At 37.4% G+C, this 17,348-nt stretch overlaps 1 protein-coding gene across 1 annotated transcript in view; it reads left to right on the top strand.

Annotated features, from left to right (window-relative positions):
- Positions 1–17,348, top strand: part of brinp1 (bone morphogenetic protein/retinoic acid inducible neural-specific 1) — a 103,226-nt gene that overhangs the window by 23,678 nt on the left and 62,200 nt on the right. Inside the window, exon 2 of the mRNA XM_046375526.1 lies at positions 2,527–2,794. Coding sequence (XP_046231482.1) covers positions 2,577–2,794 — 218 coding nt within the window. The 5' untranslated portion in view covers positions 2,527–2,576. The remainder of the gene's footprint in view (positions 1–2,526; positions 2,795–17,348) is intronic.

Consider the following 17,348-nt stretch of genomic DNA (forward strand, 5'->3'; position numbering starts at 1 on the left):
ATTTAAAGGATTTTTTAAAAAGATAATCATATTCAACAGTTACTCTTAAAATACCAAACAAGCAGGTTGATCTGGCCTCTTTTGTGGCACCATCTTGAACAAATTTAGTACATTCTTATTTTTTTGATACGACACAGAATTTTTCTAATATACCAAAGTGGTGTTGGTGGAACACTAAGAATGCAATGGATTAATTAAAATGGATTTTTAAAAAGAGATTTTGAGATTTTATGGACTTTATGAACACTCTCAAGGATCATCTGAAGTTCTTAGCACAACTGGAAAAAGTAGCGATGACTGATCATGACTTCTTTTGTATTTACAAACAGTCAGTCAGAACAAGAAATGCCCCATTTGACCTTTGAAGCATTCATTGTGAGTTGCCAGAAGATTCCGGTAACTTAACTCTGCTGTGAGTGAGTGAGTGATGGAGTGAGATAATTCACTGAAATCAACTCATTAACTAATTAATTCAAGCACTGTATAGAGTCACTGCTTCACCTTCAACACTGTCAGCATTAAGTCCTTACTTGGATAATGAAAGCATTTGCATTTACACGCACACATAATTATGTCCAGTGCCTACTTACAAACCTTGCTTTGAGCAAATCTGCTCAGGTTTATAAGTGCTAAGAAGACAAGTGTTCTCTTTCTGTTGTCACCCCACAAGTCAGCCTCAACATGTATATTAATTACAGCTTGGGGAAATTTTTGTTTTAAGTATAAGTATTATCTTAATATTTTATGAATATTTATTTATTTATAGAGAACATTGCCTGCTGTATAAAAAATAAAGGCATTATAAACCAATAGTGATCATTTTTGGAAATATTATTTATTATTAGATTATTATTGTGTTATTTTATTATCTTATATTATTATGTTTTTCAACAACACATTTACTCAATCATCATATTTTCAACTTCACTTTGAACAAAGATATATCATTATCGATCACCTGCTCAACATAGTTCTTCTCTATTATTCTTACCATTTGTTTCATTATGATAATTCAGATTAATTAGCCTAAAGCAGACCTGTTAAGTATACTGTCATATTTTGACATTGTCACTGAGTATCTGGTTGATGGGGTGGAAAACAAGACTTATTTTCTCTCTGTCAACTACTTAATTATAGCTGAAACACGGTATTTTCAGTTGATACTTCAGATTTCTCGCCAATCTGTAAAAACTGATTATACTTCAAATACAGCAGTATAATTACAATCAGTTACACAAATTGGGCTATTCAAACTATCCCAGATTAGTCCTGGGTCTTTGGCAAATACATGAAACATACCAGAGTACCAAGCTAATGTTAAGGTGTCAGTGAAAACTGACACACAAATTTTATGTCTGTGATGAAAAAAAAAATTTAAAAGAAAAACTCATTTTAAGTATGCCACTGATTTTTTTCAACTTTGCAATCAAGCAGTTTATCATCTATTTAGCAGGGAAAGATTAGGCCCATTAAATTTTCCCTGCCCTTTTATGATGTGTTATTGTCTAATAAACCATGAAAGGGGGAAGTATTTTTGCATACAGTACCACTTGATAGCACACTGTTGGGTGCTCCACGGCCAGGGGCCAAAGTTCTTAAATGCAATTACTGATGAAAATCATTTCCTTATCAGTAACTAAGAGACATAATTTCACTGCCAAGAGGATAATAATGTTCACAGTCAATGCACAATAGTGAAATGTGTCACTTTAATGTTTTGTTGGAAACTATGCAATGTTTTAACAATTTTAGTTTTTTTTGTCTTTTACATTAAGCAAATGTTTAAGATTATTGCATACAGTATTAATAGGAGATTATGCTTCATTGTACAATGACAATATCAATAACACTGTTGTATTCGTAGCATATGGGGTCATATTTAGTGTTATAGTGCAATTCTGTAATTCTACAGGCAATAATACAATTGTATTAACCGCCCCTAGCAGCTTCAGTGGAACCAAACTGAGCTCCTGTATTTGATTAAAAAGGCAACATTTTGTACTACAATGTTTTTAACAATTCATGAAGTTGCAATTGTTGAAAGTTTCCTCCAGCTGTAATTGACACCACTGGGTATAGGGAGATGTTATACTTACACATTAGTGGCTGGGTGTCATAACATATCATAAAACAGTCTTCTAACCTTGTCAGAACTTATTATGACACCAATTAGCTTATTAAAAAAAAAAGACAGCCACAGACCTGAGGATGTACTTCATGCTCATCTGCAAAAGCATAACAGTCCTTCAATGAAGAGGTCCAATTTGCGTGGCTTTCTAAAAAACTCCAGGGAGGCAAGAAGGGTGAACAAGCTGAGAAAGACCAGAAAATAAATGCACATCACATCACATCAGAGTAAAGTGATGATGACAAGGACACTATCTTATTTGTTCAGTACAACACAATTAACCTAACTCTATGACGTCTTCTTGTTCTGCTAAAATAGACTGTGTCATGTAACAGCTTTTTCTCTTTTTCTGTGTGTGTCCCCCCCCCCCCTCCCACTCTTCTTTTCTCTCCCATCAGGTCTCCACATAATGGAGCGAGAATGAACAGAGAGCGGCTTAAAAAAAAGCATGAACTGGAGGTTTATTGAGGTCATCTGCTTCCTGTTTATATGGGACCATATAACAGTTCAGTCTTCCCGCCAGGACCCGTTGGCCACTGAACAACATGTCACCAAGCAATATGACTGGCTCATCTCTGACCGTGGACCTTTCCACCACTCGCGGAGTTACCTGTCCTTTGTGGAAAGATTCCGCCAAGGATTTACGACCAGATATAAAATTTATAGGTGAGTTCACTTTCAGCCTGTGTACTGATGCCACACAGGCTTTTTAAAAGTCTGACAGTTTTTCTTTTTAGAGATTTCAGTTGCAAAAAGCTTCACTCTGTACATTTTCAACCTATTAAGTGTGCATTTTTTATATTTATTTATGGTTACTCTCAGCACTCAGAATTTCTTTTTCGTACATTAATTATTAGCATTCTTACTCCCTTTTGCTATTAGTCAAGTCTTGGCAACCTAAATGTTTTGCACACTGGTTTTAGTCAGTTTAGTAAGAAGTTTGGATTTTTACTATTATTAGCTAATAGCTATTTTTGACTAATATCATGTGCAGTGTACTTGAATAAGTAGCGCAGCATAGAGAGAGCCGAGAAAAATTTGGACAGCAGAGACAGAAATATCGCGACATTTAGTCCAAAATTCCAAAAATACTGGGTCCTACACTTTCCATAGTGCAGCTTAGCATTATGGGAAGTTTTCAAGTACAAATAAAAAGATCCATTGCCCAAAATGTCTTTAGTCATAATATCTATGGCAAACCAGGGGATAAATGACAGCAGGAGGAGTAATCTGATTCATCATCTTTAGAGATTTGAATTTACATAATAAAACTGTTAATTTTTCATCTGTATAAACCACCGATCACTGATTTCTGTCAATCCTCAACTTGTATCTTTTGACCCAGTAATATAGTTTGAAATTAAATAAATACAAATACATTTTGCTTTAAGGCTGTGTTCATCTTCCTATATGTGTCACATACAGGAGGTAGAGGCAGGTAAATTAGATGACTTGAAAACTTCTTTCTTGAGATGATATGCTTTGATTTCCTCGCATCCCTCTGCAGTCTCCTAACTCAAAAGACTAGAAAGATGGAAACAGAGTAAGAGTCATTTGCAACATTCCTTTGGCAGTCCTTTCGCAGAGTTTGTTCTCTCTCTACCGCCTCCGTCTCTTGGTAACTTGCCACAGGCCTCGGTCCCCACTGGCTTTCGTGCCTTGATATTGTCACATCAACAGTAAACAATGTATTTGCATAATGTGTAACTTGACAGAGCAGGATGTTGCACAGAGACAAGAATCTCAGAAGCAGAATTTCTGAAACCGCTTCCCACAGACACTATACAGCCGTCGAGTCTGTGATACTGCAGTGATTTATTAAAATGGAGAGTGTGTGTTTCCATGTTCGGTGCTGCTGGGAATGTTGCTGGGCCCAGGCGGTTCCTGTTGTTTCTACCTTTTAACGGACCATTAGTGGTATCAGCGCCAGCCATCAGTGCTAGATATCCCTCTTCTCATGACATGACAATTAAATCTTGCATTAAGAAATAATTTCTCATTAAAAATTAAATGAAAGCAATCAAAAAACCACATTTGCACCCCGTCAGACATCTGCGGAACTGACAAAGTAAAGTTTGACAGATTTCTTTTACTTTTGTAGCTTTGTCTATCATGATTTCTTTCAAATAACACCGTTGAGCATGTCCAGTACTATAATATACAGCACATTTATATTGGAGTGCAGTGCAGCTGCATTGGTGGACTAAATGAAAGATGTTTTTGAGCAAGAGATACGAGATAAGAGATATGTGAATCATCATTTACAGTATTTGAGTGAAGGTTGTGAAATGTTCCCCCAGAGGTCCACGTGTTTTCCAGCGATTTTCATCCCAACCTGAACCACCAGTTAATTTCACTGATTAGTCCATCTTCAACCAGAGCTGGGGCAGAAATCAGTTACATCAGCTGGTGTAGTGTTGGGTTGGAATGAAATCATACATACCCTCGGTCCTCCTCAGCCAATGATTGCCCAGCCGTGCTCTACTCTAACCAGCAATGAGAACTGAATCGCTTTGTAAATTTCCCTGGGGACTTTCTGTGCCTCGACGATTTAGTGGTGGAAAGTGGTTGAATCAGATTTGCAGAGAGACAAAGCATCCATTCCTTTCGGGCTCTCTTATCAAGAGAGATTACCTCAGAGGCGCGCTGCGTGGACAATGCCAACCTGATCAGCAACAAACAAATCTGCCCCATCTTTAATAACATGGGCACTCCGCCTAATTTGAAGGATAAACACAGATTTAGGACGTGCCAGCCTCTTGTCTAGTGCCCTGAAAAGGTCACAGTCACTTGAAGGGGAAAGACACACCACAAGGCACCAATTATCCTCTCCCTCTAGACTTAGGTCTCTTGAAGAAATTATTGGAGCGTGTTTTTTTTTTTTTTTTATAAGAAAGCATCACCACTGGGCTACTACCAATTGCAATTCCATTTTTCCTTTGTTTTAATCATATGCATAAATGTACTAATTCCCTGTATGGTATTCATCGGTCACAAGAAAGCCACTTTCACTGCTGACTGTACTGCTCTTGTATCAGACCTGGAGCTGAATAATGTGCGTGTGCTTCAGTTAGTAGTTAAATTCGATGGCCTGTTTTGCTCACACTAGCATCTCTGGTTCTGTTGCTTGTACTCTATTATGGGGTCGAATGTGTTTCAGATGATACGTGTTCCCTCTTTGGTCTTTGTTCGTGGAGCTCTATCTCAGGTTCCCGTGTGCTTGAGTGAAAAACCAATATAAATGCAAATCTGGTAGCCATTAATGCATTTTAAAGGCCTCAAATCAGCATTGCACTGTAATCAAAGAGGCGAGATGGGGGATGTTATTTAGAATAAAAATATTTATGAAAATGAATAGCGCTGATTGATCACACTTTGAAAAGCCATGCTGAAGCGAATGAATAGACGGTGTTGATAGAGCTACTCTTGTCATTGGACCAGGGCTCATCATGATCTCAAAATTTATCCAAGGTTTTGAACAACCTCCTGTGACCCGGATAAAATAATACTCGGAAATTCAAAGGAACATGTTGTCCGTGTAGTAACAAAAATAGATCCCATTTACATAATTTTGTGTGCAGCATCAGTTAAAATATGTAAGCACCATAAGTAGGATAATGTAATGTATGGCAGGCACAGGCTTATTAAAAAAAGGAAAGTTGAGCCATTGTATGTTATCCATTTTTAATAAATAGATGATTAAGTGCCTGCCTCACTTCATCTGAATGAGTTCATTTGTTTGACACAAAAAAACTAAGAAATATTAGTGTCAGTAATATCTCAGTTTATCTCTGCTGGTGTTTATTTCTTTCATTCCATTGTGGTCTCTTAGGACAATACACCAGTAAAAGCTGCTTTTTATATGATTAATTTTTTGTCCACTGTATTCCCAGCACTAAACATTATGTGTGTTCTGAAGCTAACAGCTAGCCTCAGAATATAAAAAAGTTTCCGTGCTTGGATAATGTTATGTTTTTGCAAGTGAGGGCAGTATTCATCTGGAAAAGTAAATAAAGGATGTTTATTCTTTGGAGGTTATCTTTGTTTTTAGGATCTCTCTTTTTTATGTGCCCTGACTTCTAAGATTATATACGTTGCACACAAAGAAAAATAAAATGTTGATTGGCACAACATCATGTAAATATTTGGAGAAAGGGGACTATTGCTTATCAACACAAAGCTTGCTAAGGAGAAAGCTACTAGCTAGCTTGCATGTGCTGGCATGAATACAGTGATGAGGAAAACATGGCAGAGGTGATGTTTTGCAGTTTCTACACTTCCAGTTATGTTTCACCATAAGGACATTTCCCATTCATGTATATGCCTTTTAAGATTTGAGATATGCAGTCCTTCTTTAATGCTCAACTTTGACACCATTAAACATTTATTTCAACTGAATGTATGATCATTGTCATAATTTTATATATGTATGACATGAGAATTGACCTTTGTCTTACAGATAGCATGATATCTACATCAAACCAGTGGGTAATGCAAGGTTTGACAGATTTGAAACTTATATATTATGTTATGTTACAGTCTCATTCCAAAATGGATTAAATTTCTCCCTCACAAATTTATTAAAAATAAGAAACAAAAATATATCATGTGCATAAGTATTCAAACCATTTGCCATGACACTCAGACTTGAGCTCAGGTGCATCCTGTTTCCATTGATCATCCCTCAGAGGTTTCTACAACTTGAGCTGAGTCCACCTGTGGTAAATTCAGTTGATTGGGCATGAGTTAGAAAGGCACACACCAGTCTATATAAGCCCTCACAGTTGGCAGCGCGTGTCAGAGCACAAACCAAGCCATGAAGTCAAAGCAATTGTCTGTAGATCTCTGAGACAGGATTGTGTTGAGGCACAGATCTGGGGAAGGGTATAGAAAGATTTTTGCTGCATTAAAGGTCCCAAAAAGCACAGTGGTCCCCATAATCCATAAGTGGAAGAAGTTTGGAACCACCAGGACTCTTCCTCAGTTTAGATGGCTGTCCAACTAAACTGAGTGATCGGGGTAGAAGGGCCTTAGTCAGGGAGGTGGCCACTCTGAAAGAGCTCCAGTGTTGCTCTGTGGAGAAGGGAGAGTGGCCAGACAGAAGCCACTCCTCAGTAAAATGCATATGAAAGCATAGGATCTTACTCAAAAAGACTTGAGGCTGTAACTGCTGCCAAAGGGGCTTCATCAAAGTATTGATCACAGAGTGTGAAAACTTATGTACATGTTATTTGTTTTGGTTTTTATTTTTAATAGATTTGCAAAAAAAATTCAAGCAATCAATTTTTGGAATGAGACAATAAGGCGTAGCAGAGTGAATACTTTCCAGATACACTGTACGTACCTTTGACTGAACATTTTCCTCATGATCATAATTATTCCTAATTATATTCAGTCTACAGACAACCACTTGATAAGTGCTAAACCTTGAATGAATAATCTGCAGCTCTGATTTGCATGTGCAAACAACTTACATTATTCAGTCTCTAATTTAAACTCTTCATCAAACAGATAGTCCTGCATCTCACGCCACCTTTGATTCTAAATTTTTAATCCTCATTTTTCTTTTAATCTTTAATGAGCATAGCATATTCTGTTGCATTGGTGTCATTTTCTTAACATTCTTTAATGAACTATCAATGAAAAAACTCAAGTTTCCTCATGTCTTCTGTGTGAATGTGCCTGTCAGCGCTGATCTGGTCCCGCTGTGTTTTAAACAGAAACAAGGTGTAACATTTGTCCAACTCAGGTCTCGAATTAGTTTGGATGAGCCATCTGTAATTGGATAGAGCGAGGGAAGGCGGATTTGATGTAGTCGGCAGATTCGCTGAGAGAGGCTGCAACAATGTTTAATTCAGCAGGCTGTAGCCAAAGGAAGAGGAGGAGAGAGGCAGTCAGGAAGTCAGGAGGGATGAAACAGACTGTAGAAAGAGGACAGAGACATCAAGGGGTCTAAGATGCCATTAAGCAGTGAGACAGGAGGTGCTAAAAGTGTGTGATAAAAAAAATTGTATGTAAGTGCTAGAGACATGGATGAGGGTCTGGTGAGTTCGGTATCAAAACAAGTAATGGGGGAGCAGACAGTGAGGTCACAGTCAAGGTGAGGAAGAGCTGCCTAAGAGAGGCATTGGAGTGGCTCAGATGACTCACAAATACCAACTGCACCTCTCTCCCACAAAAAACACACACAAAAAAAAACTACAAGAGCCATCCATTATTAAAGCCTTTTCTGCATCTCATCATAACTCTTCTGAGGAAATCACTATTTATCTGTCAAAATATTTTCTAATAACATTCAGGACTTGGACAAGGATTTGCTGCCGGAAAATGGCATTTCATTTGACTATTTTTATTCAGATGTGTACGCATCTATCAATATTCAGCAGGTGACAAAACCGAATTTTATTTACCTTTTCTTTTTTTCCTCTCTCAGCAGGGAGAAGGTAACTGACTTTGTTGAGGACAAACTTTGTGGTGGAGTCAGGATAAATGTTTGCTAAAAGTAAAAGCCATGGCAACAATGCAGCTAGATTGATAAGGACATCTGCAATAGATGGAAAAAAAAATGTTAGCTGTTAGATCTTCCTACCAGCCCTTGAAGTCCCTTGAAGCCCTGTAAGTGACCTCAACCTGCCTTTAAAGGTCCAGTGTGTAGGATTTAGTGGCATCTTGCTGTGTGTGTGCAGACAGTGTCACCCTCCCTGCACGGTGGTTGCTAAAATCGCAAAGGGCCCCTCTAGAGCCAGTGTTTGTTTTGCCCATCCTTGGCTACTATCAAAAACATGGCAGGGCAACATGGTGGAAGAGCTGCTCTCTTTGGACCTGCTCATTCAAGATATCAAGATAATGAAAACAAAATGATTCTCCGTTTCAGGTGATAATACACCATTGAAAACAAAATTCTGAATATGAGATTTCATTTTCTGGCAATATTGCATTATTGAGAAAATGTATTATAATTTTTAATGCTATACACCAGACCTTTGAAAATCAGTGCATTTAGGAGACATTTTCTGTAAGACTTTTTATATTTTAAGCTTTGTCTAAGTGAAACTGTGATAGATGAAAATTTTGATTATATGAGTCATGTACATCCTGTCACCATAGAGCATGTTGGCTGTCACCTTCCGCGCTGGCAGCTAACTTGAATTCCCATTTGCTGACTAAAGCAGTAACCACCTCCAGTTGGATTTCGAAGACTACCCCCAGCCAATCAGGCAAGCCGAGATTCCAGCACAGCTTGACACTGCTGGGCACCAACTGGATACATTTTTTTTTTTCTCTTAAAATTGATTTATTTTTTTTTAATGACAGACTTAAAGTAGTGTGAACATTGTTTGCCTTGGAGCAGTACAGAAAAACATCACAGACGTGATGGCTTGTAAACATGATTAACTTCAAACTTTTGTAATGTAGCAACATTTGTTTAAGATTTCCATTTTGTTTCTGCATCTTTCTGTTTTATACACATGGGAACAGCCACGAACAGACAATGCTATCCTGGGGCTACACTGCAATTACAATCAATGGCGCAGTGATGGTACTGGGAGTTGATCTGCATTTCTCAGCAAGTTTGGGAGAATCAACAGGGGCTGATCTTGCGAGGGAGTCCATGCCACTTCCATTCTCCTACCTAGTGGTAAAAAGCCCCCGTTGTGGGCCGACTTAATTACTGCCAAGGAAGGGATGGTAATTAGAGGAGAAACAGGAGGCTAGAAGAAACTGTCAGGGTTAAGTACTGACTAATTCAATGTGTGGGATGCCTATGCCACTCTCCCTTGAGACTGGCAATACCACATGACCACAACACCAGCAAGCTCCGAAGAGGAGGAAGACGATGGAGCAGCCATGTTATCATTTCTGTGATGTGGTGATCCAAGTTGCTAAATCATACTAAATATTACACTCAAGTAAGTCCTGCATTTTTAAAAACAAATATCAGAAAGGCCCATGTCATGATTATTTAAAAAACTAAAAAAAAAACAACACATTGATAAGCACACTGCTGGCCATGGAATTAATGCTATTCAATGACCACACTTCACCATTTTAATTCACAACAGTAAAACCTAGCGACTCATACATTGCACTTTGCAACTTCCACTATTCTTACATTTTTTTAAATTAATATTCATATATCATTTTAAAAATGTTGTTAACAGTTTATCTGATTGTGTCTTATTTTAGTATAAGGTTGGGTGGAGTTGAGGTTTGAGGTCCCCGAACTCGAACCTCAACTCCCCCCGAATATTCGACAAATGAGCCAGGCAGATGTCAGTCAACCATTCAGTGTAAACACTTATAGTCCAGGGAGAAGTTCTAATCAGGCCAACAAACTGAAGTAACACCTGTGTAGGTGTAGAGACTGTAAGACAAAAAAACAGGTGGAGAAGTAACAATATTATAGCTGTGAACAACCAGCTCGAGCTCTTGATAACCAGCTGAACGTGGGCAGCAGAAGACCTGCTGTACACCACACTTATTTATTTCTCCTTAATAAAGTTGTCCAAAATGAGAAGCACTGACTCTGTGAGGTCAGCTGCAGTATTGGATGGTGTTGGCATGGACGTGATCCATTAGAGCAAACAGCGTCTGGTTATAATATCTATACTGAACACATGCGTGAATATAATAGGACATTACTGGCAATGCAGCTGCGAATGAGTTAATTACTGTAAAGCATATTCTTTGCAATGTTTGAGCCAATACAAGCAGTGCTCTGCCTGCTTCATTCATGCAAGTAAAAACATTTACCAGTAAGTGATAATTTCACTTAACAATTATTAAAAAATACACAATGGTCAAATTACTCACATAAGCAATCAGAGACAAAAATGTCATCACGAACATGTGATGAGATATTTACAAAATGTCAGATATTCTTTAAAGGTCTTAAAATATCAGTACCACATTCAGAGTTCAGTCTCTGCTTGAAAGCCTCAGCAGAGATGTCTTTACCTCTCTTACATCTCTGTCCTGCAGCACAGATTTTGTGGTTTCAGCTACTTACCAATTTGCTAAGTAGCTCTTTGCAGAATGATGATGTCAGAGTTATTTAAAGGTATAATCCTTTCAATTTCAGTCCTGGTTGATTTGGCAACACCCATAGCCCTGGTATCTGCTTAGTGCTTACGGTGCAGCCAAACAAACTTGAATTACACAGAAGTGTAGGCAGTCTGTATTCAGAGCAGGAATGGCAGATTCTGCCGCTAATAACTATTATAACTACTTGTACTACAAGATGTATATACACTAAAAGTCTCTTTTTTTCTGCATCAAATTGACTCAAGACATTCATAGGGATTTTAAAGCAATACAGGCATTTTCCTATCTCACTGTCGGCCAACTAGACAACACTTATGGTTCATCTTTATAGTTTTTATCTGACATTCTTATAAAATGATAAAATGATGATGAAAGATACCATAAGATAAGACAGGCCAAAATTAGATGTGAATGAAGACCAAGAATGCACTCTTCACAGTGAAACTGAATTGATTTGATGAATTGATTTAATCAGTGTCCTTAAAATGAGCCTTAACAAAGATATGAAGCCCTAGCAAAGCTGCCACTTGGAATGGTTAGACAAAAGGTTTTAGAGCTAGTCCACGTACTAAATGAACCATGTTGATATACAGACAAGACATGCAGAAAATACAGATGTTTAACATTAAAAATATAAATGTGCGCTGTTCACACGTATAGGGGATATGTGGACCAAAACAACAGCTATTCAGTAAATCTCATTTTATCGAGCTTATCATGTTCACTCTGTCAGACAATGTGGATTCAAATCCATGGTATTTTGGAGAATGTCGGAGTGTATTATACTGAAAGGAATATTTTCATATTCTCCTCCATTTACACTAATGAATGGAAGAGAATATTAGAAATACCTTCAGGTTCTCTCTCTACAAGGTAAAATGCAGTATTTAGTAGCAAATTGACTGACCTGCTTGTGTCATAAAATAATGTTTAGGTCAAACTGACCCAAATGGAATATCATTTTAAAGACATAAACTTGTTTGGGGGGGTGGTATTTGTGCTTGACACAAATATGTTGTTGTTAGAAAATAAGCCAATATCAAGATGATTCAGGTTGGGAAAACAATATTTATTATGTAATTTTTCCTGCAGAAAAAAAAATCTGAAAGAGAGGGCACAAAGTTGGCCAGACTGATATCCTCAGAAAGGTTGTTCTGATCTCCAGGGGCTCACACAGCAAAGGCCAGATTAGTGGGTTTAACAAGCAATGACATGTTCCTCATTTTCAGACTTGAAGCAGTGAAGCAGCAATGATGTTACAGATTACTTCTGACTTGTTCATGCTTGCATTCACTTTAACACTTCTGACATGATATCTAACAGCTAAAACACAAGCAAAGGTTAACACTTTATGATACAGCACACAAAAGCAAGTGAGTAGTTACTAAGGACAGAGTGAGGACTAGTCTAATAATATACGAATTGTTAATGAGTCGGGCTTGAATAACTGATTCAGGGTCTTCAGTGGCTTATTCACAGTTAATCAGGAACAACTCATGAAGAAAATAGTTGTTATTTTGATTCGCAGACACTTATGAACTAATTATGAACTAATAATTCATTACATAGTGTATTACAGTCTACTACTCGTTCAGAAGTATCTCTGAAGGTACTGTGTTACTGTCAAGATTTAGATACTTGTGAATTAGTAGATAATGATGAATAATGAGGACATAATCACAAATCATGATCACAGCAGGTTCAGAAGTATCTGTGAATCACAAGAACTACTTTCTTCATGTGTTTTCCCCAATTAACTGAGAGTCAGCCAACGTGCAGCAAAAACTAGTACTGAACAAAGAGGACAGTGCAGCTGACTTCCTTAATTCTGTGGCACTTCATCAATATAACAAACTGGTTTTCTTGAATGAAATGTCAACAGCTTTTCAGGTTCTCTTGGCAAAGCAAGCTATCAAAACATTTCTCAAAGTGTGTCAGCTAATATTAGGTGATGACAGTTCTTTTTTCGATCTTGGAAAAGCTGCTGATAAAACAAATCTTGACAAAATCCACTCACTTGTTTGAGGATTTTCATAATACATTGTTGCCTTGATATTTATTTTAGAATCATGAAATAAAATAAAATATGACATGTCCTTTTTGAGAAGTTCTTTTCAATTCTGGCTGCAAAGAATGTCCCGCTGAATAAGACTTGCTTTGCCTTTCTTGAATTAAACCTGCAAGGTTTCTTTATGCGAGGGAACCATCGCTGTCCGAGGTGCTGAAATCTCTTGACAAACATTGTATATTCGCCTTCACACTCCTCACAGTTTGTGCCGCAGTTCTCAACAAGTTGACAAAACACTTTCTTTTCCGTTTATCTGAAAGCCAGATAAAATTTTATTAATATTTTTCTTCTTCTTCTTCCTTTTAAATGATGTGATATAATCACTGTATATAGTATCAGTAGTATGGTCATTTAGATCTTCTTGACTTAAAGAATAAAATCAAGTCAAATAAATTGCTTGAAGATTTGCTTCTGGAAAATAAAATAATAAATGAGTTATGGAATTGAAAGAGGAAGGTTTTATTTTACCCCTTGGAACAACAAGAAAGGATGCTTAGAAATCATCAGCATAATGGCCTTTTATTTAGGGTATGACTGACAAATATTATGGAATAAAATAAGTTCAGCGGCAAATGGATGGGATGCAGTGAACTGCAGCTTGGGCACAGACAACAGAAGTCGTTTTTATTTATTGCATGAATCCTTGGTAGGGTTTTTTTTTTTGTTAGATTTACACAGGGAGAGCATTATTGGTGATTTCATGACAGGGCACAGAATGTGATGAGGTGTTTCATCAGCTAAACAGTAGACAGGGAGACTTTACATGGACAGTAATTTCAAGGTGATCATTTTCAGCAACATGTTCTTCAACAAAAAGGCTATCAGGATAGTTTGAAATTCCATATGATTCTGGGTTTCCCCTGAATACGAGTCATTCTCTCCCATCCTATTATTTGTTAGAAAGACTCAGAATGATTCCCATGCAATCCTTGCCCACACAGCCGGAATAGTTCATCAGCAGAACTTCTCACATTACACAGTTAATTAGATTCAAACACATGCTCGTGTCACTCACGCGTGCGTTTGCTTCTGGCGCCATGTCCCATCAAATTCTTGAGATTAAAGTGAATTAAGAGATTGTTTTTGATTAGATCCATGTTCGTTTCATTGCCTCATCACAATTACAGAGTGCACTAACGAAGTGATTATGCCAGCAATCACATTCCATTTCGGCAATCACGTTCCATTTGCTGATATGCTCCAATTAATGGTTAATAACTAAGATAGTTATGTTTGAATATGAAGTTAGTGGAATCATTTTAGGCGTCTTATATTTTCTTCAATATTTGTGGATGACGTAGTAACAGTAGTTGCTACCAGTTTTCACTGTTTCAGTACAGATTTCCAATACAAATTAGTAACTGCAAGAATAACTCAGTTATAAGTATGTGAAGTGTTACCACTCAGCAAACTTTACTGCATTAACGGCCTCATTATAGTAGTGAGAAAATTAGATTCTAGATTTTATCGCCTTCGCTTGCGTATTGCGTATTTCTTCTGGGATCTGTCCATTTTCTGCAGACCCAAATTAAACAAAATAACGATCCATCCAAAAGTCTTTCAGAAACACTTTATACCAGCAGCAATGCAGTTACTAGACAGAAAATTAATTTACAGATTAATTTTCTGAATTTGAGCTAGCTTTTCTTTTAGCTTTACTGAATAAACCAATGCAACTTTTCAAAAGACAAAATAAAATCTTTGCCAGCTCATACAAATGCTGTCAGAAGGAATCAAAATACTGACCAAACAAAGACTCCATATTGTAAGACTAAAAACAGCCTTTTTACTTCTGTGTGTTCATTTTGTGTATCACAGTAACCTTGACAATCTACAGAACTGATTCGCTCTCTCTCTGTTCATCCATCCTTCCCTTCCTCTGCACTGACAGAGAGTGTGGTCATTATGGACCTAATGCCGCCCTTTTACACAGATGGCCTCATGACATCATGACCTGGAAGATGTTATTACAATTTGTGAAACAATGGTTAAGAGCCCAAAAAACAATTTGTCCTTGACAGTTTGCTTAACTCTGGCAGGGTTAGTAACATTATTAGAGCTAACAATCCAGTTCATCAAATAGCTGGTACTTTAAATGCATTACAACCTTAAAACTGTCACTTTGTAAGACTTCTTGTGTAAGAATTGATTCCATGCTAGATCAGATATTTAAAGGACGTATAAGAACAATTTTAGTATTTCATTTGGCTCGGTGGATTTTTCTGCATTTGTGGAAAATATGCCAGCATCTCTGTTATACAGCTTGTACAGTATTATCATTAACTTGACAGACATGTGGGAACATTGACAGTGAGTCTAAAGCGATTTACTGTTAACATGCACCTAATTTTATCTAAACCCATTAGCTTGGAACAGTCACTTGGATATTTTTACAGGGCCTCTCTGCTGATGGTATCTACTTTATTTATTTATTTATTTTTTTTAGCAGCACTTTGACAGAATTTTAAAATAGCCCCTCCGATTTCCTGCACTATTTACATTGCTGTGTTTAGAAATCCAGCCCATGCTAGTATTGAAATGAAAATAAATAAAACAAGCACAAGTAAACAGTTCAGCCAACTATAATAATATACCACCTTTTCCCGCATAGCCCTTTGCTGTGCACCAGAGCACGGGATTAAGTTTCATTCTATAATATTTTGAATGGTTCTTGGTTGTTGAAATTCATACAGGATTTCAGTTGTATCTCTGTCTGTTTGATTTATTTCTGGGCTTTGCCTCCTTATTACCATGAAAGGCCTGGGTTTTTCTTTTCTTTTTTTCTTTCTTTCTTTCTTTCATTTTATCAGGCTGCTGCATAATGCCTTGGAAGAACAGGAAGAGGGGTTATCTCAGATAATGGGGGCCTTCCCCAACTGTTAATACTGCCCCCCAAGGAACATGAGCATGTAAATATGCAGAATGTATTGCACTGTAGATGAAGAGAGTATTCAGTTTGCTTTTTGTTTCAAAATAGTCTGGAAGTTATAGTTCACTATAGCTTATGCAGATCACAGAAAGACAATAAGTAAAGCACTCAGAAAGTCAAACCCTGATTTTTGGCCCATATATAGCACTGCTTCCTCTTTTCACATAGGATCAGAACAATACCCTGACTAGTAATAAGACCTCAAACACATGCTGTAGTAGAAAATGCTGGCCTAGTTCCATACCATTTAATCAGGGCCCACATCTCTGATTTGTCATTCCCATCATTTCTCTGCATAGTTAGACTGCTACCTAGATCAAAAACAGTGACAGACAGATACAAAAAATGGTAGCCAAGGAAGTGTGGATGACAGACACAGCTTTACAGGTTACTGTAAGTCACCTTACAGAAATAGGTTAACAATAGCTAGTTGGATAACTTTTCGATCTTTGTGAAAAGCAACATCAAAGACATAAAACATGAAACCAGCTAACATGATAACAGTATCAGTCTTGAAGCCATATAGTGTACCAGACATGAAAATGGCATGCTGGATATATTTTGTATGTAAACCTTAGTATCATCTACATATCAGTACTCACAGGATAAATAAGACATGCACTAAATGATGAATTTTAAAAAAAGAAGAATCAACCAAATATGACTTCAAGAGACTGTAACCCATTCCAGAGACAACCTCCTCCTATGAATTCTACTTTTTAAGGTCCACTATGTTGTAGAATGGATCAACAAAGCTTACCTCTTCCAAAGATTTTGCAATGCAGTTGATAAATATTGCATTGCCCCAGTTTTCAAAATACAGGCAGTGGATCCCTTGCAGTCCTTACAGTAGTATGCCAAGATCAATGCCATTTGTTAATTGTGGAGTTTATCCACGTAAGGTTGAGGATGGCCTGAGTGGAGTTTTATTTACCAGGCCCTCAGGTGCTCATCTGCTGTAAATCTACCATAAACCACATGAGCCAGACAAATGAAAAAGCTGCTACAAAATGTAAATCATGGAAGCCCCTAGTTGGTAGCCTTGACAAGTTGTTCGAAGAAGACAGCCTCAGAATGTGACACATATGTGCAGTCATAATCCCTGCTGGGCCACATGATGGTCTAGATGTGATAACGTTTATCCTACATCCCTGAAAATGTATCATATTCAAATAGAT

This window comes from Scatophagus argus, chromosome 20 (assembly GCF_020382885.2).
Source record: "Scatophagus argus isolate fScaArg1 chromosome 20, fScaArg1.pri, whole genome shotgun sequence".
Classification (NCBI taxonomy): domain Eukaryota; kingdom Metazoa; phylum Chordata; class Actinopteri; family Scatophagidae; genus Scatophagus; species Scatophagus argus.